Source organism: Penicillium daleae, assembly GCF_028827525.1.
Source record: "Penicillium daleae strain IBT 16125 chromosome Unknown utg000002l_segment0_segment0, whole genome shotgun sequence".
Lineage (NCBI taxonomy): Eukaryota > Fungi > Ascomycota > Eurotiomycetes > Eurotiales > Aspergillaceae > Penicillium > Penicillium daleae.
Genome location: NW_026623150.1, coordinates 6,020,237 through 6,046,719, shown reverse-complemented (window position 1 = coordinate 6,046,719; position 26,483 = coordinate 6,020,237). Strand labels below are relative to the sequence as shown.

At 50.3% G+C, this 26,483-nt stretch overlaps 14 protein-coding genes across 14 annotated transcripts; 6 read left to right on the top strand and 8 right to left on the bottom strand.

Moving 5' to 3' along the window:
• Nucleotides 1-85: 85 nt before the first annotated feature.
• On the bottom strand, nt 86-345 carry N7458_003062 (uncharacterized protein; the record flags this gene model as incomplete). The annotated part of the gene is made up of 2 exons (XM_056906445.1): nt 86-241; nt 271-345. Coding segments are annotated over 2 exons (231 nt in total), but the record flags the coding sequence as incomplete, so codon positions are not given.
• A 759-nt stretch (nt 346-1,104) lies between these two features.
• N7458_003061 (Tetratricopeptide-like helical) lies at nt 1,105-2,808 on the bottom strand (the record flags this gene model as incomplete). Its single annotated transcript, XM_056906444.1, has 1 exon — nt 1,105-2,808. The coding sequence occupies one exon, from the start codon at nt 2,806-2,808 to the stop codon at nt 1,105-1,107; it is 1,704 nt and encodes a 567-aa protein (XP_056770551.1).
• A 298-nt stretch (nt 2,809-3,106) lies between these two features.
• On the bottom strand, nt 3,107-4,293 carry N7458_003060 (uncharacterized protein; the record flags this gene model as incomplete). Its single annotated transcript, XM_056906443.1, has 3 exons — nt 3,107-3,704; nt 3,787-4,126; nt 4,254-4,293. The coding sequence occupies 3 exons, from the start codon at nt 4,291-4,293 to the stop codon at nt 3,107-3,109; spliced, it is 978 nt and encodes a 325-aa protein (XP_056770550.1).
• A 340-nt stretch (nt 4,294-4,633) lies between these two features.
• Nucleotides 4,634-5,648, bottom strand: N7458_003059 (PQ-loop repeat-containing protein; the record flags this gene model as incomplete). The annotated part of the gene is made up of 4 exons (XM_056906442.1): nt 4,634-5,048; nt 5,113-5,325; nt 5,422-5,541; nt 5,605-5,648. The coding sequence occupies 4 exons, from the start codon at nt 5,646-5,648 to the stop codon at nt 4,634-4,636; spliced, it is 792 nt and encodes a 263-aa protein (XP_056770549.1).
• Nucleotides 5,649-7,363: 1,715 nt separating this feature from the next.
• On the top strand, nt 7,364-7,864 carry N7458_003058 (uncharacterized protein; the record flags this gene model as incomplete). Its single annotated transcript, XM_056906441.1, has 1 exon — nt 7,364-7,864. One exon carries the CDS (start codon nt 7,364-7,366, stop codon nt 7,862-7,864), a length of 501 nt encoding a protein of 166 aa, XP_056770548.1.
• Nucleotides 7,865-8,156: 292 nt separating this feature from the next.
• On the bottom strand, nt 8,157-11,104 carry N7458_003057 (glucan 1,3-alpha-glucosidase ROT2; the record flags this gene model as incomplete). Its single annotated transcript, XM_056906440.1, has 2 exons — nt 8,157-10,954; nt 11,023-11,104. The coding sequence occupies 2 exons, from the start codon at nt 11,102-11,104 to the stop codon at nt 8,157-8,159; spliced, it is 2,880 nt and encodes a 959-aa protein (XP_056770547.1).
• Nucleotides 11,105-11,465: 361 nt separating this feature from the next.
• Nucleotides 11,466-12,211, top strand: N7458_003056 (Nucleoside diphosphate kinase; the record flags this gene model as incomplete). Its single annotated transcript, XM_056906439.1, has 4 exons — nt 11,466-11,482; nt 11,616-11,646; nt 11,737-11,884; nt 11,952-12,211. The coding sequence occupies 4 exons, from the start codon at nt 11,466-11,468 to the stop codon at nt 12,209-12,211; spliced, it is 456 nt and encodes a 151-aa protein (XP_056770546.1).
• A 173-nt stretch (nt 12,212-12,384) lies between these two features.
• On the bottom strand, nt 12,385-13,038 carry N7458_003055 (uncharacterized protein; the record flags this gene model as incomplete). The annotated part of the gene is made up of 1 exon (XM_056906438.1): nt 12,385-13,038. One exon carries the CDS (start codon nt 13,036-13,038, stop codon nt 12,385-12,387), a length of 654 nt encoding a protein of 217 aa, XP_056770545.1.
• Nucleotides 13,039-13,691: 653 nt separating this feature from the next.
• N7458_003054 (methylenetetrahydrofolate reductase (NAD(P)H) MET12) lies at nt 13,692-15,855 on the top strand (the record flags this gene model as incomplete). Its single annotated transcript, XM_056906437.1, has 2 exons — nt 13,692-13,781; nt 13,873-15,855. The coding sequence occupies 2 exons, from the start codon at nt 13,692-13,694 to the stop codon at nt 15,853-15,855; spliced, it is 2,073 nt and encodes a 690-aa protein (XP_056770544.1).
• Nucleotides 15,856-16,297: 442 nt separating this feature from the next.
• N7458_003053 (tRNA-ribosyltransferase family protein) lies at nt 16,298-17,854 on the bottom strand (the record flags this gene model as incomplete). The annotated part of the gene is made up of 3 exons (XM_056906436.1): nt 16,298-16,472; nt 16,532-17,531; nt 17,629-17,854. The coding sequence occupies 3 exons, from the start codon at nt 17,852-17,854 to the stop codon at nt 16,298-16,300; spliced, it is 1,401 nt and encodes a 466-aa protein (XP_056770543.1).
• A 252-nt stretch (nt 17,855-18,106) lies between these two features.
• On the top strand, nt 18,107-18,830 carry N7458_003052 (bifunctional thymidylate/uridylate kinase; the record flags this gene model as incomplete). The annotated part of the gene is made up of 2 exons (XM_056906435.1): nt 18,107-18,254; nt 18,307-18,830. The coding sequence occupies 2 exons, from the start codon at nt 18,107-18,109 to the stop codon at nt 18,828-18,830; spliced, it is 672 nt and encodes a 223-aa protein (XP_056770542.1).
• Nucleotides 18,831-18,894: 64 nt separating this feature from the next.
• N7458_003051 (structure-specific endonuclease subunit SLX1) lies at nt 18,895-20,157 on the bottom strand (the record flags this gene model as incomplete). Its single annotated transcript, XM_056906434.1, has 2 exons — nt 18,895-19,852; nt 19,916-20,157. The coding sequence occupies 2 exons, from the start codon at nt 20,155-20,157 to the stop codon at nt 18,895-18,897; spliced, it is 1,200 nt and encodes a 399-aa protein (XP_056770541.1).
• Nucleotides 20,158-21,214: 1,057 nt separating this feature from the next.
• Nucleotides 21,215-21,953, top strand: N7458_003050 (uncharacterized protein; the record flags this gene model as incomplete). Its single annotated transcript, XM_056906433.1, has 3 exons — nt 21,215-21,296; nt 21,397-21,496; nt 21,761-21,953. The coding sequence occupies 3 exons, from the start codon at nt 21,215-21,217 to the stop codon at nt 21,951-21,953; spliced, it is 375 nt and encodes a 124-aa protein (XP_056770540.1).
• Nucleotides 21,954-24,116: 2,163 nt separating this feature from the next.
• N7458_003049 (uncharacterized protein) lies at nt 24,117-26,420 on the top strand (the record flags this gene model as incomplete). The annotated part of the gene is made up of 4 exons (XM_056906432.1): nt 24,117-24,488; nt 24,547-24,740; nt 24,777-25,571; nt 25,655-26,420. The coding sequence occupies 4 exons, from the start codon at nt 24,117-24,119 to the stop codon at nt 26,418-26,420; spliced, it is 2,127 nt and encodes a 708-aa protein (XP_056770539.1).
• Between the last annotated feature and the right edge of the window lie 63 nt (nt 26,421-26,483).

Sequence of the window (26,483 nt, the reverse complement as noted above, 5' to 3'; positions counted from 1 at the left end):
GTCAAACTGAATTTGAAAACTATATCATACGGAAAATAGCCTTTTCCAAAGACGGCACTCTATCGAGTAGATGCTGAAAGTCGACATTCTGCATCAGGGTTTCCATATTCCACAGTGTGTAGTCTCGCAATATAATTCTTATGTTTCCTATATGTTCACTATCACTCTCTTCAAATATGAATTTCATCAGAGTTACAACATCCCCGGTTCGTTCCTCACAAAGGGTGAAATTTGCTAGTAACTATAGAAGTCGGTAGAGTGATAAATTACATAGCGAAGCCAAGTTCGTCCTGTCAGCGAAACGACATATCTCAGCACGGCAAAGAAATATTTCTGTATAGTCATATTTAGGGTCGGTGTTCAGTTCTTCCTTAGCTCGATAGTTATAATCCGACTCCATGTAGGTGCCATTCCACTCCAGAAGAGGCTAACAAGTACTCCAAAAGAAAGACACAATAGAGCACAGAGACCTATGTCTACCCTGGAGTACGTCCAGGTTTCTTGAAAATGAAAGTGAAGATAAATTCGAGCGATGCTCATAATCAGAAGTAAAGTCATTAAGCATGACTCAGCAACAGATAATGAAATCATTCTTAGAATTAGTTATAGACAAACACAACACCCTAGAGGGCAATCAGATTATTTATCTACAGGACTATGATGATAATACAGGGCTGAAATAGGTAACTTGAAGGGAGCTTGATTCCTTGGATCTACAGGTCAGGAATAGGCTCCCAGGAGCAACATAACTTCTAAAATAAGAACCGTGGATTCGGATTGTGTCCCAAGCTTCAAACCTCTCTTTTGGTTCCTGATTCAATTACACTTGCTATTCTTCAAACGTGCTTAGTCCTTAAAAAGCCCCTAGATGATATTTGATCTATTTTCTACTTTATCTCCACATCCAGCGGAAAAAGGCATTTTCCAAGGACGGCATTTTATCAAGTACAAGTTGAAAATCCATATCCCGCATTAGGATTTCCAAATTCCATATTGCATAGTCTCCTATTAGCTTTTTGATATCTCCTATACCTTCAAACTTGATGTCTCCTATGCTTTTAAACTCCTCGGAATCAATATTCTTAAAGGCGAATTTGAATAGAGTTACAATATCCCTAGTTCGTTCCTTACAAAGGGGTCATCGGAGAACTGGGGATCACCCTTCAGGCTCTCTGAAAACCCCTCTAAAACGCGTTGGATCATCCTGGACAATCCTCTAGGAGCTCCATTTAGAGTCTTTTGGATATCTCCTTTATTCCTAACCCTTGACAACTCCTGGAGTATGAGACTAGCCCACATGAACATGCCCTGGGCTCCAGTAGCCAGCTTTTGCACGATCTCTCGTTGAACAGGCTTAGCCAGCTTTCTCAGATAAACAGATCTGGCGATGCCGGACTTGATAAAATGCACAATATCCTTGAAATTGTTCTCTTCGGTGACGTCAATTGTTGGAACTTCGAGAGTTTCCATTAAATCATTCATTTCCTCTGCGATTTGAGGGCGACCGAGCATGAGAAGCTGAATGCTTTGGCCAACTTTGATGTCTTTTGCTAATTGGAAAAGCTCATGTCTATCATGGAGGAAAGCTTCGTCCAGAGCATCAAGAATGACATATGCTCTGCTGTCCTCGTTTCTAGCCTTGGAATTACTGTCAATGAAGAAATTCACAAAGAGCTTCCTCCAGAGACTAGACAGCGTAGGAATTTCCTGGAGCGATTTCACACAAGCTTCGACATGCTTGGCATAGAATGGATCATTTGAAGCAAGCTGAAAAGCAACGTCGCGCAGAGCTTGATGCGCAGACCGACTTACAGCATCGTCTTCCTTGAAAAAGAAGAACCCCACAGGGATATTTCGCTCATGCTGAAGGTGATTGACGATATTACTAGCAATATATGATTTCCCCGCGCCGGGGTTTCCAGCAATCCACAGAATAGGTTTCTCTCGATTGATCCAAGCAACGAACGCTTTTTCATCTCGGATCCAGTCTCCTGTTTGTGGGACTCGACTGCGGTTCAGGCTTTGAAATCGATCTTCCGAGCTGGTGCTCGGCTGTAGAATGCGGTTTAGCCGAGTGGTAACATCGTCCTCCTCTCGAGACAGGTCACCAAGCCTCACATCTTCCAGGCGTTGACTGATCTTGTTGATATTGGAATCAACTCTAGCGAGGGTCATGGTTGCACCTTTGACTTGCGTCAAGGTTTCAGAATTGACCAAAGAGCTTTCGCTTTGAACCAATTTCGTGAATCTGGCCATCGCTTCACGGCCACCTTCACTGCCAGACAATATACTTTTTCCGTAGCTCAACAGTCTTCCATGTTTGACTTCTTGTCGAGCAAAAGCGAGTACCTCGATGAGTGTCGTGAGGATTTCTGTCAATTTCTCACACAATCTCTCCGAGATATGCTGCTCACTGTACACCTCCAGACGCACAGTAAAGTCCTTCAATGCCGACATGATTTCTATAATAGCGTCATATTTCTCCGAAGCGCCCTTTGCGGCCTCAATCAATAGCTTCACTCCACTGAAAACCAGAGCACTAGGTGGAAATGCCTGCGACGAAGCGTCGGAAATTATGGTCCCAACAAGTTCGAGAGGCGTCATTGCATGTTTTACTATTCGGCGTAGTTGAGGGGCTTTCTCACGAAAGCTAGTGAAATTCTTGTTCTCGTCTTCTATGACATGCAGCAAGTCGCTGACGGTGGTGAGGCTCAGCATGGCTGGATCCTCAAGCTTTTTCTTCGTGATAGTGGCATATTGGCTGATCGCCCGGCCCCACAAGATGGAGATCTGGCCAGGATCAGACATGTTGGAAATCCACTCGTCTGAGGCCAGGCCGTGCAGAAGCGATCGTGGAGTACTAGCTGCCCCTCTTGAGGCTTGCAGCAGGCGCGTATGTGTAAGTCTGTGCTCAGCGCGCTAGGTTCTGGGCGTCAAGTGTCAAGTGCGGGGTGTGGCCAAGAAGTATACAAGATCTTCGTCTAGTTCCTGCCTGAATTCAAGATCTCGCTGTCTTGGGTGTATTAGAAATATTGGGACGTTATAAATATGTCCAAGCCATTTCCCATTCTAAGTGTAACATGTGCCATCTTCGATGGTAATTTTTCTACCGAGGAATTCCAATCACACGCTGGATAGCCTCATCATTGCTCAAGGCAGTATCAATGACACCTGCCACCTTCAAAACGTCCACAACACCCTCGATGACTTTGCGATCAACGCCACGAGTAGCATTAGTAAACTTGACATCTTTCAGCCACTCCGTCGCATCCTCCTCGATATAGGTGCAGCCAAGCTCGCCAGTGCCCAGGAGCTTCACAACTTGAGAAGTATCGGCCTCAAACTGCTTAATACCCAGATCCAAAGCCTGGAAGAGTTGCTGCAATCGCTGGTCATTCTGAGGGTCTGGGAACCTGGCGGTTGATGCGACAATCATCCATGATGGCCAGGGGGTGAATATCTCGCCGATATTCTTCAGTGGTGGGTTGGGCTTATCGGTAGTTGGGTGGAAGAACGGTTTGGTGGTGAAATGCTCCCACATGAAGAATTCGGCGGTTGGGTTGGCTTCCTGGCCCGGGTTTGCTTCGTCTTGTCCAGTGACGCCGTTTCGCAGGGCGCCGAAGGGACCTAGAATGGCAGCAGTCAAGGAGTCTGGCTTCCAGCCCTGTTGCTGGGCAAGGACAAAGGACATGATATGGGAGCCGCTGGGCACGTAGTATAATCAGCTTAGTCTCTCAGGGCAGGCTATGATAACCGGCCGAATGCGAATAAATCCAGAATACATACCTTCCGAGGCGACTCACGCCCACTCGTTGGTCCTTCAGATCTGGCACGCCATTGATATTGTCCCGGTTGCGACCAGTGACAATAGCCCATCGAAGAGGGTTATCCACCCAGTGACCAACAACCTTGTATCCTCCTTCAGCGGGGTTCTGCGGCTGCGTCTTTCCCGTCAGACCGGCAACCCAACCCTCGGTCAAACCAATGGCGATGTCGATTTCATTGCCGCGCAGCGATGTGATCATATGGCCCGTGCCGGATGGGAACGGAATCAGGGCGATCTTGTATGGGAGAGAGGATACGGCCGGAGAGCGCAAGGCCAGATGTAGAGGAGTCAGATAGTGCTCTAGGATTGCGTAGACATTGCCAATCAGTTTCTTTGGTTCGTAGAAAGACCATGTCGAGCTGGAGTATCGAATCATCATAGCAAGTGGGGTATCGCAAAGCTCTGTCGAGCTCCGTCGAGGACATACCGGGCACGTAGCCAATGCGAATAGTCGGTACGGAAGCCATTGTGAATGCTCGTCCGGTTTGAAGATGGTTGGATTGACAACTGAACCCAACGGGTGTGTGAGAGTTGCGAGTCTGACGTTCCACCACTTGAGGGAGGGACAGCGCGTTACTATGTTCGGCATTTCGCGGGGCAAGTCCCTCAACTGCCCGAAACGGAATTGCTGCGGGGAGTCTTACTTTTCGAAATAAAATGATCAACATCAAGTAAACCATTTCAAGGAAAACTATAACATCATCTCATTCAGAATTACAAATCTATAAGTCGCTATGGCTCGGTGATTCCCATCTATCTACACCAAATGCAGCAATTGGTTCATAAAAATTGGTCTGGCAAGTCCGCTCAGTTCATGCGAATGTCCTTCTCTTCTTGTCCCCACCGGCCTTCCTGCTCCATCGAGCTGCCAGCAGCCCGGCCGGAGCCGCGAGTGAACGTCCAGTACTGGAAGCCCAAGTACAGGTCGCACACGCACTGGAACATACCGCATATCTTGAACGCCCAGGGGATGGTGTCCTGGCTGCAGAAGAAGTAGCTCATCTTCATGGTGTCACCAATGATCCATGCAGCAAGAACGGACAGTCGGAAGCCCTTGCAGGATCCAGAGCGATGGTTGGCCAGAATCTGAGGGAGAGGGAGGGTAGCCTCGACAGCAAGACCGACGGCGCCCAGGAAGCCAATATAGGTCTCGGAGCCGGAAAGAGGGGTGAGGTGGAGGACGGCCACGATGGCGACGAAATAGGCAAGGAAGAGCCAGTATCTGTAGAAATAGCGGATCAGAGAGTTTCGACAAGGCAGATCGAGAAGGGAGCAAGTAAGCTTACGGCTTGGTGTTCCTCCACTGCCAGAAATCATAGGGCCGGTTGAATCCACCCTGAGAACCACCGCTGAAGGGTGTATGCTCGATGCCATTCTTTGCGCCCACTGCAGGCCGATGGTCCAAAGCAACCTTGAGCAGCGCTATCTGCACCAAGATCATAACCACGGCCTGAGCCAGCAAGGCCTTGGAATAATATTCCCCGAACCAGTAAAAGACCCTAAGCAGCGCGTCAATATCAGTATTCCACGGTCTTCAAATCCAGTCCGCGCTCGGCTATCATCGGGGTCGCATGGGACAAGTGGGAGGATCTTACTTCAAGATCGATGCGACAAGCATAATCAACGGGATGTCTAGCGAAAACCCAGCCGAACTCCTATTCCGGTGAATGCTGAGGATCTGGTCCAGGTAGGACGTGAGGGGAGAGGAGATGAGGCTATACAATCATTGTTAGCACATATGCTTTCCAGAAGATATGATTCTGCGATCTGAAACGTACAAAACGGGCGCGCCATATTCAATGGCTAGTTGAATGAGGTACATGATGGTTGTGAAGGTCTTCCGCGGTCTCCGGAGGGTATACACTCAGAATCAACAACTCGGCGGGGATCGTTCAGCGTATAAGTGTCTCGGGGAAGGCTCAAAGAATCCGGACACGCTTCAGCGCAGAAAAGACCAGACAAGCGGCGAACGAGGCACAAGGGGCAAGTTTCGAGTGGACGAACCAAGAATAATAACCAACAAGGAGAAAGGTCCCAACGCGGCCGCGACGGTTGCGGGTTTTTTTCCAGGCTTATGTCAGCGCTCTGTCGATCACTGCGGGCCAAGGAACCCAAGAAGACCAAGAATATTCTGGTCCAGATGCTTGGCAGGGCCTTGGATAATTGTGCTCGGCCTCGTGGCTGTTGAAGAGAGTTAAGGGCCATAGTCATGGGAAATGGCTGGCCTGGTTTTGGATCTAATTCATAGATCGACCAGACCGATTAATTCCAGTTCTAGGCGTTGAATAGCTAGCTGTACATGGAGGGAATTGGAGATGATTGGACCACTTGGTGACTTGTTGACTGACCTTATGGACATGATCGAAGTACAGTACAACAAAACTTGATTTATAGTTCGGTAACGAATAGATACTTGAGCATTGATGTACTGTATCGCAGTCAGTGGCTGAATGAGCATTTGGATATGAAAGGGGAAATTGGTCGCGCGACACACCTGGTCTGTGCCCAAGGCTTGGACGGCTGGGCATTGCAAGCTTTGATCTTCCAGGCCATCCCATCATCTGCTTCCTTGTGATTCCGTAGTCAATCACATTCGAGCTTTCACTGCTTTCAAATTGGACAAGAGGATTTTAATGTCTATCAATAACCACTCAATAGATGGATATGGTCGGAGAATACAGCGAGATTCCTTCAGTTTGAACCCCCGACCAAACTTGACCATCTATCGCTGGAGCTATGAGGAGAGTCAATTCGAAAAATATTTAGAAAAACCTAGGAAAAGAGACGAAGTTGAATTGTATCTGGGGAGATGGTTTCTACGGTCGCTAGACTTGGTCTACTGCCAGTGCATGTCCCTGGCAACTCTAGGTGGATGTATATACTTCGGCGGAGCGCAAAGATCTATCGCGTCGAATTTAAAAGGGCCCAATAATCACCAAGAAGACAATAGATTAGTAGTCTGTAGTATCTTAGAGTACAGATACTCATCAAGAGTCCTTAGCCAAAAATCGTTCGGACTATAATCTGATAGATTTGGTCCAATATGTCAAGCACGTTAGTCTCGAGTATTCGAGTACAAGGGCCTTGGCTCATCCCATCAGGTACGACTGAACCCCAGGCTAGATACCTTCATATCCATGACATTGTCTCTAGTGGTACTCTAGAATTGCTGACATGCAAATGATAAGTCACCATTTAGTGAGTCAATGGTGATGATGAAGAAGGTCGATCATCGTCTAAACTCCAATCTGTTTATCGGCTACCCTCGACCAAAACAGTCGCGGTCGCGACTTTTATCTCCTACTACAGGAGTGGAATTACACCATAGATGAAAGGTGACCGAATCCAGTTGCGGTGCCCCCCTAAACTAATTTTTCATTTCTTCCAATCTACTATACGTCACACTTGCCATAGAGGTTGAGATGCTAAGCCCTATTTGGATACCATAACATCCGCGGGCTATCATTTATTATAGCTGTCTTGCAAAATTACCTGAAACACTTCTCCCCATCAATGTCCTCAAGACAACATCTCATAATGCCCATACCTAATCTCGATGACAATCCTACGGACGCTTACGAATCTCAAGCACATGCGCATCCAGAGAACTGGAGACCATACGAACGATCAAGGGTACACAGAATCGACCAACGCCACGAGTTACCCCAAGAACTCCTATACGAAATCAGCGAAGCATATGACCGGGTAACCCCACAAGATCTCGTGGACTGCGTCTTCGTGGTGACCCGTTCAAGTGTCCAGGCCTCCACCGAGTCCATATTCCTGGTAGAAAAGGTCTTCGCCTCGCTGGAACAAGCTAATATAACCGCGATGGACTTCTTTTGGGACTACTATGGTACCTTTTTTCAAGGGAGTGGGAGGCAGGACAGAATTAATTTCTTTTGGCTGGGAGATGAGATCGCTGGCTCCAACGGAGTGGGATGGTGGGTTGATCCCTACGGAGAATTACGTTTGACTGCTTTAAATGCGGAGGGGGATAAATTTGTCGTTGAGGTGCATGCTCGGGTTTTGGAGTGATAGAAGACCCATGGTACTTCATGATGGTATTTGGTGCTTCATATCTTTGTCCAATCATCCAGAACAAGTTCAGAGGTGGCTCGCTGATACAAGCAAAAACATCATGCCATTTCAAGTTGGCTTACAGTGGCTAGACATCGTGTTTCGAGAACCCTAGACCTTGGACATTTCAATGTATTTCAAGACAAGAATGAATCAATCGACTAGATTGCATGCTCTTCAAAAATCGCCAACCTTCTAAACTATTGAACATGTACGTCATGTCATGTCTAACAATCGACAATGCAAATTCCTAAAACTCTATCCGCCAGGTCTTGCCAATACCAACATTCGGGCTCTTGATAACAGCATATGAAGCCTTGCCGCCCTTCTGTTCAAAGTACTCCAGCGAGGCAGTGGATCCAGCCTTAGCCCCATCTTCAATGACTGTCACACTGTTCTTGTCCTTCCACGAAGTTGGAGGATCAATAACAATCACCCGCTCCACGGTGACGCCTGCCATAGTCTTCAGATACTCGGCGGTCTTGGCACCCTTGATGCCAATGTCCTCCGATGAGAGGACAGAGTCACGGAACTGGAAGCGGCGGTGAATGTAGCCGCCGCGCTCGTAGTCGAATGTCTCGCCATCATCAACGTAGAGAGTACCGTCGGCCTCACCGTTCTTACTGAGAGTAATCACAAAGGTGTAGGGGTCCCAGCGCATCAAAGCGCTGCTGCGGCGCGGGCGGTCCCGACGAGGAATGATGTGTCCGCCCTGAATCAATAGAGGAATCTTGTCCTCGGGGGCGGGGACGGTGTGTCGCTTGCCGGCGCCTTGGTAGATGGTAAAGTCAAAGTAGTCATAGTACTTCTCCTCGTCGGCAATATAGATGTCGGTAGTGAAAGTGTTCTCCTTCACAACGGGCTTGGCAAGGAGGCCGGTGTCGCCCAGGTACAGCTGGTCGTCGATGGCAAAGCCCTCCTCATCGTCCGGGAAGACGTAGTATTGGGGGCGCACAATAGGCGTGCCATTGATGGATGCCTCGTGGAACGCGGTATACCAGGCGGGTAGAAGCTGATACCTCAGGCGGATGGCCTGAGAAATGATGGTTCGGTACGGTTCGCTGATCAAGTACGGCTCGCGACGACGAGTATCGATGTGGGCGTGGGCACGGAAGAACGGATACCAGATACCGGCCTGGTACCAGCGGGCCAAAAGCTCCTTCTCCGGGTTGTGGAAGAATCCACCAACGTCAGCGCCAGCGAATGGGAAGCCAGCAATACCATTGTTCAGAACCATAGGAAGGGAGGCGCCCAGGTGGTCCCAGGTAGCCTGGTTGTCTCCAGTCCACATGGCAGCTAGGCGTTGAGCTCCGGCATAGTACGAGCGAGTGAGAATGAATGGACGGCGAACCTCACCCTTCTTACGCTCCAACAAGGCTTGGTAAGTGGCGTTCACCAGGGTAAGACCATTCACGTTGTGAACATCACGGTGTTCCCAGTTGCCATAGTGGATGTTGTCCTTGGGCATGGTGGTCTCGGGTCCGTTGAAGACGGAAGGCTCGTTCATGTCGTTCCAGATGAACAGGTTGGACAAGGAACCCTTGAACTTGTCGTATTTATGGAGACTGTTCCACCATGGGAATGCGGCGGGATTGAAGCAGTCAACCCAGTTCGAGGAACCAGGCCAGCACCATCCGTCATATACTTCGCCGTCTTTGTTCTGGACAGCAAGGCCCTTGCTGTTCAGTTCCTGAGAGACATAATAATCATCCTTGTTCTTGATATGAGGATCAATCAGGACCACAAGCTTCCGCTCGGACGCATCCAGCTTCTCCTGCATGCCCCTGGGGTTGGGGAAGGTGAGAGGGTCCCAAGTGAAGTACTTCCGGTCATCGGTGTATTCCAGATCTAGCCAGATCACATCATAGGGGATCTGGTACTTGTCAAACTTGGCATCCACTTCCTTGACATCCTCGTCAGTGACGTAGTTCCAGCGGCACTGGTGATAGGCGATGGCAAAGTGCTGGGGCAGCTGAGTATAACCGGTGAGTTCACCATAGGTCTTGCTGAGAGCCTGGGGAGTTGGGCCCAGGAAGACGAACAGATCGATCCGACCCGCCTCGGAGAACCAATGGGTATGAGTGTTTGTCTTCGAAGAAGCACTCATCGAGAGTGGGTTAGATGAAGCACTCTTCTTGACGATGTCGACCCATGTTTCTGCAGCATTGAGCCAGAAGACGCCGACAGTAGAGCCCTTGCGGTGGGCCTGCATGAATGGAATTGATCCATACAAGGTCATAGGGCTGTCAAGCTCGTACTCAAACACGTCCGAGTTGTACATGCGGTAAGGGTTTTCGTGGTTGCCAGAACCACCTCGAGTCCCCTTGAGCGACAGCGAGTCTGCGTGCTCTGGAATACCAAAGACATGATTGTAGCCTGGGAAGCTAATATCGAGACCAACACTCTCGGGGCCTCGAGGTTTAGAATCGGTATTTCCACCGAAGCTCTCCTCCCACCAAGTGCTCTCATCTTCCTCAGACTCTCCCTCCTTGCCCTCCACCTTCGGTCGCCAGTGTTCCATATTGAAAAAACCCTGGTGGTTCAGCTGGACATGAGTCTGACCATCCCTCTGGAACTCAACCTCGAATGGAGCGTGACGGATGATGGCCTCAAACTTGCCCTCCGGCCCATACAAGATCTTGGTGAACCCCGTCTCGGATTGTGCGTCCAGAGTTGCCGATTGGCTGGAATCCAAACCACCGACGATAACCCACTTTTCGGCTTCATCGTAACGCTTCTTGTTTACCTTGCTACCATGTCGGATTTCGATATCACCCTTCAACCGCTTCTCTTCATCAACAATCAGCCGAACGGCACCGGATTCAAGGAAGGAAAGCGTAAGAGGCAATTGAACTTTCTCGGTGTCAGAGATGGGTTTCACAAGGACGCCGGTCAATTGGCCATCCTTGAAGTGAATGGTGGCAGGATCGAGCTCGTAGGGGGAGCGCCAGGACGAGCCTTGAGCGGAGGCATTGTCGGCGTAGGCTCGGTTTCGTTTGCAGAAGCCTGATTGATCACAGGTTTTGAAATTTTCGTGCTTTACAGCCACTGTACACGCCAATTCAATTAGTTCTTGAGAGAAAGATCAGTGTCAGTCAGTGGATGGGTGAACTGACATCCGGGGACAACAATGCATGCGATAAGAACAACTAAAGATAGCAATAGCGTCCAACGAGACGCAGGCCGGCTCCTGGCCATGATGTCGAGGATAGTTACAATCAGAGACCCTCAATATCTGACCCAATGCTTCGTAAGGGTTCGGTGTGGACCTGCATCCGAAGGGTGGTACACTTGTCAACGAGGGAAGCTCCAGGCTGGCCTGACCAGTGGAGAGAGCTGGGGTAAGCTGCCTAAGGTTGTAAGGCTACAAGGCAACAAGACAGGCCAACAAAATTACCCTCGAGGTGTCGGGGTTCTTGCCTCAGGCAGAGAGCACCCCTCAGCCCCACCAATCGCAGCCAAAAAAAGGCTCACAGGTATTTATTCTCCTCTCTTCCCTCCTCCTCTTTTTGCTCCTCATCCCTTGCTGATCATAATCTTCAAGTCCCAATCCATCAAAATGGCCGACGAGCAGACGTAAGTGACCAATTCCATAGCCAATGCCCGTTCTATACTCCCTTCCCTACCCCCTGTCCCTGCATTGCTGCTCTTCCTATCGCTTTGCGACGCTATCTGGCGGTGTGAAGTTGAAGCTAACAAATTGCGGCAGTTTCATTGCCATCAAGCCCGATGGTGTCCAGGTACGATCACCAGCCTTCTGAGGCCGAAACTGTCACGAATAGCCGACCGATCCATCAATTGAGCTTCAATTGCTAACCCCACCCCTCCAGCGTGGCCTCGTTGGTCCCATCATCTCTCGCTTCGAGAACCGTGGCTTCAAGCTCGTTGCCATGAAGCTCACCTCCCCCAGCCAGGAGCACCTCGAGAAGCACTACGCCGACCTCGCCGGCAAGGGCTTCTTCAAGGGCCTCATCTCCTGTGAGTTTCCACAATGCTCCGATTCTTCCTTCTCACCAAGATAAGCGTCTAACCCAATTTTCGCTAGACATGCTGAGCGGCCCCATCTGCGCCATGGTCTGGGAGGGCAAGGACGCCGTCAAGACCGGCCGCACCATCCTCGGTGCCACCAACCCCCTGGCCTCCGCCCCCGGCACCATCCGTGGTGACTACGCCATCGATGTCGGCCGCAACGTCTGCCACGGCTCCGACAGCGTTGAGAACGCCAAGAAGGAGATCGCCCTCTGGTTCTCTCCCTCCGAGGTCCTCAAGTGGAAGGCCACCCAGGCCCAGTGGATTTACGAGTAAATTGCTCGTTCCACGAGGCTTGTGCCTGACGAGTGCCAGCCCTCGGCTGTTTGCGGTATAGAATTGCAATAGTGTTGAGTCAAGGCCTTGAATGGCTACAAAATCAAACATACATCATATTATTGATGAATACGGATTTTCTTTGTATTAGTAAACTCAGATGCTGGTCGAGTTCAGCTCTTGCTGAATATCCTCTTTACTACATTCGTGGTCGGCGTAAGAATCGTTCTTGCAAACCACGGCGTAGCCCACACGCTAGCTGCTATACGGACGGGCAGTAGAGCTTTTGTAATTGCGTACGCCGTGGCGAATTCCAGCACCAGTCGGACTCCAGCTTGTTCCTTTTGCGCGCCATACGTAGCCCCCGTTACTTCGTGCTCCGCGACGGTATTGACATCGGATTCCTCAACCCAGCCCTTCTTCCTCAGCCAGCGTCCAAACCGCTTCGCTCCCTCGTCGAAGGCATTGCTTTCCCCCGAATCCGAGCTGAGATCCGGCATCCATGCGCCGTAGTGGAACGCAGCGACCAGCCCGAACAGTGGCAGTATCGCGGTGATTTCGTGTAGGACTAGGAAGGAGGTGACATGTGTGACTGGAGCTCCCAACAGTGGGGTTGTATATGTGCGAAGGAATCGTGGTAGTCGGTCATTGAAGCGACGTAGTCGGGACTGGGAATCTTTAGGGTTCGCTTGAGCTGGTCTTGGGGCTTGTGAGGGGTTTGGAGGCGTGGACATTGTCCTTCGTGACAATGGTCCAGGCTGTCGCACCGCGTTGGCGCGGACCGGGCGGAGGACGGTCGGGAAAGTCAAGGGACGCCGGACAGTCATCGTGAGATAAAGTATGCCAATGAGTAGATCGGAAGTATACGGCGAGTGTTAGGAGGGTAATATGCCTCACTTTGGCAATGGAGACCGGGCGTCCTGGTGTGCTGCGGCGGCTGAAGTTCGGTTGGCGATTGTGGGCTCGTATTAGGGCGGTCGAGAGCGATCAGTTTGCAAACGAGTTGATTTCATCTTGAGATTGATAGATTGTATTGTAACTTTATGAAATATCTAGACGACGAGATTTTGAAAGCATTGGGCCATTCACTCATCCACAGGTTCAATAGCCTCCTAGCTGTACGAACTAGTCATGGAGCATGGATGTACAAAAACTCGCCCATCCATGGTCCAATGCGCTGAGTAATCGCCCGGGCGATCTTTTTCTCTGCTGCTTTTTCCGACAAGCTTATTTCCAGCTATAGAAATGACGGTGGAGCAATGAAATGGGACAGTAAGAAAACATTAGATACAAGTAACAGGACCGAAACGATGGGTACTTTGTACAGACCGCGGGATGGCCGTCATCGGCAGGCGTGGACTTCATATTTCCCGATGCGACCAACTACCATCGGAGAATCCATGACGGTCCACTTCTACCCAAAACTTCTCTCCTTTCCTTCAACCGCCCTCTCCCATTGCTGACCACGACATCCTTCGCAATGGAGAAGAAGATCACAGAGAAGATTGCGGCCCTGCCGCCGGACGCCAATTACTTCTCGCTGGAGTTCTTCCCTCCCAAGACCCGGATGGTGGGGTAACCCCGCGTGTGCGCTCTTAAGAGCGAGAGATCGAGGAAATTGAGGACATGACCCAGATTTGCTAACCCGATGGCTACGGTAGGGTTTCGCGAACCTGTCTGCACGTCTGGAGCGGATGGCTCAGGCCTTACGTCCACTCTTCGTGACGGTCACTTGGGGTGCAGGCGGAAGCACGGCGGCCCGTTCCCTCGAGCTGGCGGAAGTCTGCCAGCGCCAGTTGCAGTTGACGACGGTTCTGCATTTGACATGCACGAACATGAGCCGAGCGTTGGTGGACATGGCATTGGAGGAGGCCAAGGTTTTGGGTATTCGCAATATCCTGGCTCTGCGAGGAGACCCGCCCCGTAGCGAGGAATACAACATGCATGGCGAGGACGATAGCAACAAGGACTTCACTTTCGCAGTCGACCTGGTGAGGTACATTCGCAAGCAACATGGTGACTACTTCTGCATTGGTGTTGCGGCGTACCCCGAGGGTCATCCCGCCGACTCGTTCCAGGATGTCCAGGATCCAGTCCGCGATCTGCCATACCTCATTGAAAAGACCGTCGCCGGAGCAGACTTCATCATGACACAGCTCACATATGATATTGAAGCATACCAGAAGTTTGAGAATATGCTTCGGAATCACGAGTCTGGCGTCTTCAAAACCATTCCCATCATCCCGGGCCTTATGCCCGTCCACAGCTACAAGATTCTCACTCGAGTGACGAAGCTCAGCCACGTGCATATCCCAGATCCTATTGCCAAGCGCATGGAAGAACTGAAGCATGATGATGAGGCCGTCAAGCGAGCCGGTGTGGACATCGTCAGCGAGATCGTTGGAGGCATGCAAGAGCTGAAGTCCCCAGGGCCACGAGGATTCCATTTTTATACGTTGAACTTGGAGAAGACAGTGTCGTTCATTCTGGAGCGATGTGATCTGATTCCTTCTTCGACTGATATTGAAGATGACTATGCTATTGTGGAGGCCCACGGTGTGGTGCCCCTCGGCGCGTCAGCCCGCCTGGCCAGACGTCGGGCATCCTCTATCAACTCCCAGCCGCACAACCGTGTGATTGTGGACAAGCTTTCTGCCAAGGAATCTTCCCATGATTCCGTCCACGAGGCTCTCGCCAACAGCGTGGGACAGCCCGCAATGCCTCCCGGCCGGGGCACAACCCTTCAGATTTCCGAGGGACTGGGCTCTCTCGGCAGAGAGGCCACATGGGATGACTTCCCCAACGGTCGATGGGGTGATGCACGCTCCCCGGCTTTCGGTGAGATTGATGGATATGGCCCGTCCCTCCATGTCACTTCTGCCGTGGCCCGCCGGATCTGGGGCCACCCCGTTGAGCACTCTGATATCAGCACACTGTTCCGTCATCACGTCTCTGGAGAGCTGTACATGGTCCCTTGGTCAGAGGGTGGCGCGGAGGAAGGTGCCGGTCTGAATGCAGAGACGGAGCTTATTCGCCCCGAATTGCTCAAGCTCATCGACGGCCGCGGCTGGTGGACCCTGGCCTCCCAACCCGCCGTCAACGGTCTCCGCAGTGACCACCACATCTTCGGCTGGGGCCCCCAGCGGGAAGGATTTGTCTTCCAAAAACCCTTTGTCGAGTTCTTCTGCCCCAGCAAGGACTACACCACCATTCTGAAGCCCCTGTTCGAGAAGCACGGTCACGACAAGCTCGTGTGGTTCGCAACCAATAACACCGGCGCCTTCGAATCCTCGCTCCCTGTCCAGCCAGCTGATGTAGAGCTTGACGAGCTGAACTCCAACCCCGAAAGCGTCAATGCCGTCACTTGGGGTGTCTTCCGTGGCAAGGAGATTGTCACTCCAACCATCATTGAGGAAGTCAGTTTCCGCGCCTGGGGCGAGGAAGCCTTCCGCATCTGGGATGAATGGCGCCGCATTTACCCCCGTGGCTCACCTACCGAGCGTTTCCTCGACCAGACTAAGAATGATACCTGGCTTGTCTGCGTTGTCGGTCAGCAATTTGGCGCGGGCACACCGCAGGGCAGCAAAGAGGAAGAAGATGAGGTCAAGTGGATGTGGCGTGTATTGGCGGGAGAGACTCAGTGAGAGGGAGAGCCGCTCTGCTTAAGTTGCATCTGCTAGATATACCCTACCTCTTTCCCTTTTTGTTCCTTCTGCTCCTCCCGCCTATTTCCTTTTTCTTATCTGACTGCGACGATGATGATTTATTTATTTTGGCCATGTGAAGAAAGACTGGTGGTATCATGAGATCTTGGATCCTGTACAGTACTTTTTTGGGTGCTCTTGAGGTCGATGGAATGATTATATGAAATTGAGCCACTACTTTTATGAGTTGTAATTCTCCTTTGATTTAAGACGAAGTTATTCCGCTATGTAAGTGTAGGCAGTCAAGGCTCTCTCATATGCATGCTTCAAAAACATAAGCTCAATCAAAATTGCCCAAAACTACCCCTGTTTCCAGGATGCTTTTAAGGATAAGAGCCGCGACCGCTAGCAAAAAATCATGAACTCTGTAAATATCGCTTAATTAGATTCTCTCCGCAAACCCGTGTTTCTCGAGTCCCTCAGCGTCCGTATCTGGAGTCGCAACGGACGACTGAGACTCGGCGAATTTCTGCGAGAGATCATCGAGACGGCCGTATACTTTAGGCATACGCCGGGGCTGATGAGGTCCAGCGGCCGGCATCTGGTAACCGCGTAGTCTATTGAGTGTTAGGATTCTGAAAGAAAGGAGAAAAGGAGTATTCTGGACCAAACTTACCGAGGACCCTCGCCCGTTCGGTCTGGCAAATTAGCGACGTATGCTCGGTGGAATGCCTTGACGTCCTCTTCGAAAGTCCCACGCTGGATGCTGTCTCGCGCACCCGCCATGAGACGATCTATCACATGGTGATTGTGCATTTGGAGCAGAGCCCACGCCGCCATCTCCTTTGCGCGCAGCAGGTGATTAAAGTAGGCACGATGATGGTTCCGGCATGCGTAGCATTCACACCCTTTGACTAATGGAGAGATATCCATAGCATGTTCCGATGACCAGAGGTCAAGTCCAAGTGGCTGAGGCTCTCCCCGAGCCTGTACAGCCGCTGGGACAGGAAATGCGAAATCCAGCGCAATCCCAGCATCTGAGCATCCCTGCAGGAACGGGACGGTCAAAAGGTCTGCACCGAGTGAGATCTCGCGAAGTACCTCGTGAGGGCTTGATGGATCACTCAGCAATAATCGAGGTAGGTCGCCCAGGGCTTCGGAGATATAGCCCAACGAGGCTGACTCGTACAGCGCCAGTCCTGCGATGCGATCCTTGAACTCACCCTCTAGGTCATCGAGATAGAGAGATTGCTGTGTGTTGTCCAGCGGTAGCACAGGCGCAAAGAACTTGGCCTTTGACTTCTCCGCCACAGATTCCCCATATAGATGCTCCAGCGCATCGCGAGTATATGCATGCGTCCGGTCGACCATCTTACCTCGCCTCTTCAGACCAGGGGGTCTCCCGAGAACCATATCAGCCAGACCAATGGCAATGTCGGGTTTCAGCTTCTGTATGGCCTCGATATACCCGTGGGCCTCGAGTTGCCGAAACCCGACAGAGGTTGAGATGGCGATGGAGGTCTCGGTGTTGTTGGGAGGGCATGCAATCGCGGGGAATCGTCGTGGGCCTAAAAGAATGGTCGCATCATCTTGTGCGCATATAAACTTCCTCAAGGGCGACTCGTTTGCGGTGGCGGGGACATTATATAGCGGGGCAGGGTGTTTCCTCTCGATGACTATTCAGAGCAAAGACATGTCGCGTGGTCAGTATGCGCCATAACAAAGTAGGCCTTCATAGCCAGATCTGGTAGAGAGATCACGTAGCACACATACAGTCTTCTAATCCGACATACAGACTATTGATTGCAGTCTCTTTGCGCACCATATCATGCGAGATATGCGGCACAGCACCCCGCGATGTGAGCGGGACGAGATTTGGCGTCGCAATCGTCTGGCGGCCGCCGAGGGCCAATGTGCCCACTCGAGGGGCCAGCACTGGCGCTGCAGAGCCCAGGATGCTAAATGTCATCTCGCGGGATGGGGAAGGTTCGGAATCCATGGTGGCTGAGGTTATTGAGTGGCCATGCTGGCGGACGTTGGGATCTTTGCGATCTTATCGAGGGAGGCGGCAGAAAAAAAGAGGCTTGGGGCCGAGTCGATTAAACAAGGGACCCGTCACTTTGCTTTCTCTTGAACCACCACTCTTCCCTTTTGAAGTACAGGCGAAACAAAGAGCCATTGAGCTTCAGCTTGACTTAAACCCCATTTCTTTGTCATATAATCTGCCCATTTCCTGACAACAGCTACCAAAATGACAGCTTCGCAACAAACGCCGACGCGACGCGGCGCCCTGATTGTCGTCGAAGGTCTCGATCGCGCCGGCAAATCGAGCCAATGCGAAATGCTACAAAACTACCTCTCTGAACAAGGATATAATGTGAAATATATTCGATTTCCAGGTATGTTTTCTCGTGTTTCAATTGCTACATCCTGATCTAATCTCCACCTCAGACAGGACCACCCCCATCGGAAAGCTCATAGATAGCTACCTCCGCGGCTCCGCCAACCAAGACGACCACTCCATCCACCTCCTCTTCTCCGCAAACCGATGGGAAATCGCCAAAAGCATCGAACAAGATATCGCTGCCGGAATCACCGTCATCGTCGACCGCTACTCATACTCCGGCGCTGTCTACTCGGCCGCGAAAGCCAACCCCACCCTCTCGCTGGAGTGGGCCTGGCAGCCGGAGATTGGGCTCCCGCAGCCAGATATCTGCTTGTTTCTGAATATTTCTGCTGAGGAAGCTGCGAAACGAGGCGGGTTTGGTGCTGAAAGATATGAGAATGAGAGTATGCAGAGTCGCGTGCGAGAGTTGTTTCGCACGTTGTTTGAGCGGCAGAAGGATGTTTGTGTCGTCGATGCAGGGAGGACGCTGGAGGAGGTCTCGACGGATATTCAGGCTGCTGTTGCGGGCTGTGTGGCACGACTGGATGCGATTGGGCCATTGAGGACGTTAGGTCCGCTTGCTAATTAGCCCGAGAGGATAGATTGATGCTATTGTTAATATAATACTGCGGTGCTGGAGCGCCTGGTGTGTATCATTCGATGACCTCAGCGTCGTCCCAATCACTGTCTTCAATGACGATCTCGAGTCTCGATGGTGGCTGGGGAGATTGGTGTTTCTGTGTGCCATGCTCCGTGTCTGATTCCATATCGACTTGCTCATACCAATCGTCGTGCAAGAGGGGATCATCCGTGTCCATTAGGCATCCCTGATCCTGCAGAGCTCTCTGACTAGGCTCAACGGACGTCTGACGTACAGATTCCTTACTGGACAAAGTCTTTGCGTTTTCCTTGCGGTCACGCCTCTCTTTCCTCCGCAAAATTGTGCGGACTTCCTTTTCGGCTCGGTTGCGGAGACTGAGCTCCTGCATCATTAATGGCCAGGACACGATGGTGTCGCAAACCGGGCAGACTCCGCTCGTGGGTATGAGAATATCAGAATCATTCGCGGTTTTGAGGAACTCATCGGACAGGCATAGAAGATGATGCGCGCCTCGACAATCTGTGTGCGGACAGATCACAATTTGTTCCGTATTGGGGGCGATCGAACTGCTGCACAATTTGCATCGAAGGTCCTGTGCATCGTCGAGAAGAAACATGGACTTCTCTAGGTGACCTTCCAGCTTTGTATATTCCACTGATAATCCATTGATGCTACCGACAGCGAGATCATTGCCGCCTTGGCCTGGGCAGTCCCCATCCAGAATGATCTTCTCGTCGGGTAAAGGGACGTCGACTCGCTCATTCCATATCCTCCAGACGCGATAGACGTCCGCGCAAAAGAAGCGAATGCGTAAAGGCCAGGCAGCGAAATAGACGGACCGAAGGAGTGAATGCAAGTCTTCCAAATGAGCTGTCAATGATCTTCTAGATCGATAGGCCCGCGGCTTGGCCTTGCCCGTCTTCGAATTAGTAGGGACTTGGGACTGTATATCCAGCTCTCCGCCGTCTTCTAGCAGATGACGTGATTTTTCAGGGTGTTGCCATGCCCATCTATATATGTAGTGAGAATCATTATATAGCAAACTGAGAATTGGTTTCTTAGCTTCAACTTACTCGAATTGTAGCGCTCCAACACGACTCATGAACCCTTCAACCACCAGCGTCATTTCCCAGGGCCGTAGTTTGTCGCGCGAAGTCCGCTTAGCCCCACCTTTGGCGTCTCCATTGTGCTGCGGCAGTCGTCTGATCGGGTTTGGCGTCGAGCCGATATAAAGCGAGGCGTGCCGAACGGTCGAACGGAGCAGATAGCAGCAGTAATAAGCCGGGATAGGCTTGGGTTTCCCCTGGACGTCCATGGTGGTGGACGGTTGAGAAGATGGGTGTTTCCGAGATTTATGTTCCCCTCTAATTTAACCCTTTTGGAACCTGGCTCCCGTTTGGTACAATAATTTTGCTGCAATAGTTGGCCCTGGCTATCTGTATGGAGCACGAGTGAAGTAAGTACTCCGTAAGTATTGTCGCAGGGGCCCACTTGGTAAACCACGCGATCACATGACAGGAGTCTCTTGCCAGTTTAGGGCTTAGATAGTCAATCGAAACTATGATTGTTTTATCATCGGACATTCCGTAAATATTCCAAGTAATAGGATGGTATTTGTGTGTCGGTACTCTGATATTGGATGTTAACTCCTTAGAGAACTGATTTAGATTATTGTTTGGATAACGCCGAAACCAGACGGCAATATCTTCTGTCCGATTGGATCTTGTGATTTAATACCATCCGCCAAGCACATTTAAGTCACTCATTTCCCTAGCTAGATCACCAGTTAACGCGGGCGAGCTTATAATACAGTTCTCAGGCAAACTTATCAGGGCCTGATGCCTGATTGAACAGCTCAATTTTGTCAAGCACTCCATCTTTTGATTCGACCACTCTTTCTGCAATAACCTTCTTCTATCCATTACCTGTAACCTATCCCCTGATATGACAAGGAGATCCAGTTTCGCTGGAAAGGAGCAGTGCTTTGTTACGGCGCGTGCACCTCTGTGGTCGCAGAAAGAGATAAGTATTACACTTTATTTCCTGTCTCGACAGATTCGTCCTCGACCGCTCCATTACCTTCTTTTACGTCGAGGCTACGACCGTTCAACCTCCGCTATCGAACGCAAACTCCACGCTCGCGGATGGAATCAGCGGGTCAGCCTCATCCACCTCGCATACAAGGTTTAAGCAAACGCACGCTATGCCAATATAAGGCAGGCGAAGTGACGGCCGCGCGTTCGACAGGGCCCATATCCACCTCCAAGGTTTCCAAAGGACAATTTTAAGTACGAAATATTCCATTCTTCGGGGGATGAAACCCGTCTAAGCTGCCATACTCTTCTTAAAACCGTTGTTTCCAGATTTTCAAAATGGCCCAACAAACAGCGACGCCTAAACTTGTGAAACGAGAAAGCGCTGATTTTATCGGGTACACGGAATCTAGTGGCACCTGTAAGTTTATGAACAAAATTTTCCAATGGATACAGCTCACGTTAGCGACCAAGACTATACATTTCTTTGCCCCAACACATTGCAAATATTACAACCTCAGGCTCATATTGGGCTTGTGCATCATCTGGGGCAACAAATGAGATTCCAACTGCTTGCGTATCGTCAACCATTTGGTATCTTGACGATGACTATATGACATGGTGAGCACTGTCAGAGCAGCAATACAAATAGATGTAGTCGATATTTACTTATTGTCTCGCAGCAATCAAGGCTATACATGTAATACAGGATATCTGTTTAGCTCCCCTGGTGCCGAAAATCCACTCTCGGAGTATGGTTGTCTCGATGGTAGAACTACTTCGTACTATCGAACAGTACCGGCCTCCATAGTTGCGGCGCCCACAACTGACTCATGTAAGCACTATTACTGTGAAAAGGAGAATAATTCACACTCTAACGCATAGCCTCAGCGGCAATGTCGTCATCCGAAATAGTGTCATCTTCAGCGACAGTGACAGCGTCCGCCAAAATTTCCGGATCCCCATCTTCAAAGGTTTGGATTGTTGGAGCAGTTATCGGCCCGGTAGTGGGACTCGCAATTCTCGTCGGATTAGTGTTCTGGATCTGGCATCTCAGAAAAGAGTCGAGCGCAAATAGGGCCACCCAGCCGCCGCCGGGATATGGCTCAGGCCCGGCCGTAGAGGGATACAAAGATAGACTGGTCTCTGTGATGCCTGGATCGGGTCCACCACCTCCAGAACTTGGGACTCAATATCCCCCGTCTCCTGCTACCCATGCCCCTTCTGATCCTTCTGCACCTTCTCGTTCCTCTGCCGCTGAATTACCGTCTAAATGGGTGCATGAATCTGCCGAACTTCCAAATACGCATCCTTATATCCCCGAGGCTCCAGGTCTACATTCCAAGGCTGAATTAGCAGGTTGATTGCAAAATTACTAGTGCTATGAATGTCAATATTTAATGTTAATGCAACCTTTGAATGAATACTAGTCAAATGTTCACTATCGCGATGTAAACATGAAATATGACCCCAAATGATCAACTCGCAACACTATCGCCCAGAAATCGAACTACCTCTTCAAATCCAGTTGGTTTGGCCATCCAGTGAATGACCCTCGCATTGAATCCCACGATCCCGCCGACCATTTTGATGTCGGCATTCGATCTTGCCTGGAGAAGAATGGCATGCGCTTCGACTCCCGACCTGGGATGTATGTCTAAATCGTCCTTATGGTGGATATGAAGAGCTGGTAAGGGTACCCTCATCAATTTCCATCGTCCCATGGTAGTACTTGGTCCAACAGCTCCCAGATTCTCATTCATAGTCGTGAGAGATGGTTCCTCGCAGTGGCAGATCCAGTGCGACCACCCCGACATTACCGCCATCAAGATCTGGACTGCCGAGTCCGAAATTCGTCTGTTTTCTGTTTATATCCCCTCCATCCCGTTGTACACCCCCAATGGCGGAATCAGCGCTCATAACGATCCAAAAAAAAAAAATTAGCTTTCGGGGTCCGCTGGCTGGTTCCTGGGAACCCATAGGCTCCAGGAAGCCAAGCTGCGATTACAGGGAGCAGAAGAGGTTCTCCGAAGCCCTAAGACTAAAGCCTCCGCTCGGAAAAACTGAAAAGCTCTTGGGGTCGCAGTTTCAAATCGGTAAATAACTATGTCCAATCAGCCTCTCGGAGAGCCACAAGTCCCCAACTAACCTATGGTGGAGGGCCTCCTCCCGAAGTTCAAGAATACTTTCAGGTTCGCGGTTTAGAACAACCTCTTTCAAACTTCTGCTCTTCATGTCTTTCTATGTGACGCAATGCTACATAAATGGGAAATCCTCTCCCTCTCTAACAGAACAGGCGAGAACGGCTATCTTGCGTAAGATGCTTGCCTCGGTGGAATCGCGCATAGCCAATTTCGGCCCGTGGCCTTTGCAGTTTGAAGACCCACGATCAGAGGTTCCCAGCTTGAGACTGATAACAGCCTAAGACATAAGCTGCGAGAGATGAGGCTCTACGAAAGGCTATGCTATCTTCCTCCGCATCCAACTCGAACCGTCTTGGGGTTGAGAGAGAGCGTGGTATTGGTATGGTAAGATTAATCTACTCCGTATTGGATTATGTCTTGGCGATAGTGCTTACAGCCATCACTCTCGGGGGCAGATTTATCGGATATGGGGCATCCACTTGGACCCCACATGTGGCCAGTCACCCAATCGAGCCATCATCATCCTGGATGATAATTACCATAAGATTTTATATTTACCCAACCACGACGCGAAGACTCGGATACGCTCTTTTCCCCCCAGCCAAAAATCAAACCCGGACGGCTGCGCTTCAGACCAACCAATAAATTCGTAGACAGCTCCAAAGGTGTCTTCGGCGGGCTCACTGAAGCAATAAAGGTACGATAAACACGGTGGGAGGTTGGACCTAGAGGGCCTTTACTCGATCCAAACATGCAATAAGTGCATCAGGAAAACTTGGCGAGGATCCGTTGTGATCGGCACTGAATACGAGGTGGCCGTCTCTCTGCCCGTCTCTCGGACAAACCAGAAAAGAGTATGAGGCCGCTAAACCGACCCGAAGGATTAAGCCGCGTATTGAGCAAATGGCTGCCTTCGAATGAGCACAGCCCCATATCGAAGAAGCAGAGCCACCTCAAATTGTTGTGTCGGCCCCGATGGGACAATTGTCAAAACCCCGAGAACCCTGAAGTCCAACATTTGCCTGAGACAAAAACGTTCTTACTCTGCATTCACTTTCTGTTTCAGCTGGATGCAGCCCTCACTCCACGTCCAACATATGGAGTTGATGCCTCTTCGACGCGATGCGGAGCCACTAATGCATTCTCATAGCAATGCAAGCGAGAACAAAGATAATCAGTACGAATTCGGCGATACAGACATTCAACCGGGCCGAAACAGGCCGAAGTCATTTAAAGAACGCTTCGTTGGCTGGAGGCGTACGCTTCTGTTAGGATGTGTGATTTCCGTGGTTGTACTTTTGTTCAATCTAGGCTTCACCTTATGGGCCGTTCAGCATCGCCATGTTCAAGACGGTCAAGGAGTCCTCTACGAGGGGGACTGTAAGAAGGTCCGGAATGCTGGTGTAGGTTTTCATTTGATCATTAACATCCTAAGCACTGCTCTCTTGAGTGCGAGCAACTACTGTATGGTATGTTTGAGACATTTCTCTTAACTTCGTCGGCATACGCATACTTACTGTTACGCAGCAAGTCTTGGGTGCACCAACGAGGAAGGAGGTTGACACAGCCCACCAAAATGGACAGTGGCTCGACCTAGGTGTGTTGAGTTTACGGAATTTGTCCCAAATAACCAAGAAACGGTTCTGGCTGTGGATTTGTTTGGCCTCTTCCTCTGTTCCTCTTCATCTAATGTCAGCGCCATGCTACATCCCGTTCTCTATGTATTCTGTAAGTCTCAACTAATAATTAGGCTTCAGGTACAATTCCACCGTTTTCTCATCAGTATCCGCCAACGCCTATGATGTCTTTGCTGCAAATGGCTCACCAAATCACACGGCTGTGTCGGTTATAGAATCGGACTTCGGGGATGACGGGCACCGGCAAGCAATTCTCAGACTACATGCGAAAGCACAAAACGGCACTCTATATCGACTTGATAATTCTGCTTGTGTGAATGCGTATGCCACAGCCTTTCAGTCGACATATGGCAGCCTTATTTTAGTGACAGGCAACGTCACTCCAGCCGATCATTTCGACCTTGTGTACACACAATCAGTCTTTACAACCAACGTAGCTGTTGTTGGTGCAAGTGGATATAACTGGATATGCGAAGACTTGGAACATCATGAATATGCGTGGCAATATACTCCATGCATCACTTCTCTACCAGAAGTCCAAGCCCGAGTAGCAGAAAATAATTGGACAGTTGGTGGGTACAAACCAGAGTACTGTCTTGTTGAGGAGCCTACTCCACATTGCAAGCTACAGTACAGTTTGTATTTGGTGGTCATTGTGATCGCATTTAATATCGTGAAGGCCATAGTCTTATGCTATGTCGCTTTCACCTCGAAAGACTCTCCACTTCTTACCACTGGTGACGCAGTTTCATCTTTCTTGAGGACACCTGACCAATCCTCGCGAGGCATGTGTCTATTGCCTATGGAATCTGTTAGGCAACCAGCCAAATACAGAAGAACCATGACCTTTGATGCAAAACCAAGAAGATGGCGGTCGGCTATCTCTCGAAGGAGATGGTCATTTGGTATCGCATGGTCAGTATTCGACCCCCGGTTCTGTCCATTGGCCATATCCGTCTTCTATTGCTACTGAATGCGAATTGACAAATAACATGTAGCTATTCAATCGCTCTTGGAGCCTGCGGTATCCTCCTTGCGCTCGGACTAACTCTCTCCTTCGACTCAACTGGTATCTGGAGTGTCGGACTAGGGCAAATCAGCACCCAGTCACTGATCTCTTCTGGGGGATACACGATTTCGTCAGTGGTGGCCAACAGCCTAATAGCAAACTTGCCCCAACTCGTATTCTCCATGCTGTATTTTGCATGCAACGGTCTTGTCACGACCATGGCCCTAGCACACGAATGGAGTCAATATGCAGTCCAGCGGAAAGGACTGCGCGTCTCTGCCCAGCCAATGGGTGCACAACGGAGCACATACTTCCTCTCTCTGCCCTATCGCTACGCCATTCCATTCATTATCTTGTCGACGCTTGTGCACTGGCTCATCTCCGAGAGCCTTTTCCTTGTCATGATCGAAGCGTACACGGGGGATCTGGAGCGAGATCCCATCAACGATATAATAACTTGTGGGTATTCACCAATCGCCATCGTCGCAACCATTTCAGTTGGAGCTGTCGCCCTTAGTACTCTTATTGGATTGTGCTTCAGACGCTTCAATTCTGGGATGCCGGTCACCGGGAGCTGTAGCCTGGCTATTGCAGCCTCTTGTCATTCTAATGCGAGTCCAACAGACTGTGCTCGGGAGGATGAATCGGTATTACCACTTCAATGGGGAGAAGTGGGAGGGAGGGGCGACGTGAGGCATTGCACCTTTTCCAGTGCAGAGGTATACATGCCACAACATGGCTGGGTTTACCGGTAAGGTACCTATTCAAATATCTCAATAATTTGTCTCTATAATGCTACAAGTCGCAAATTCGTTCGA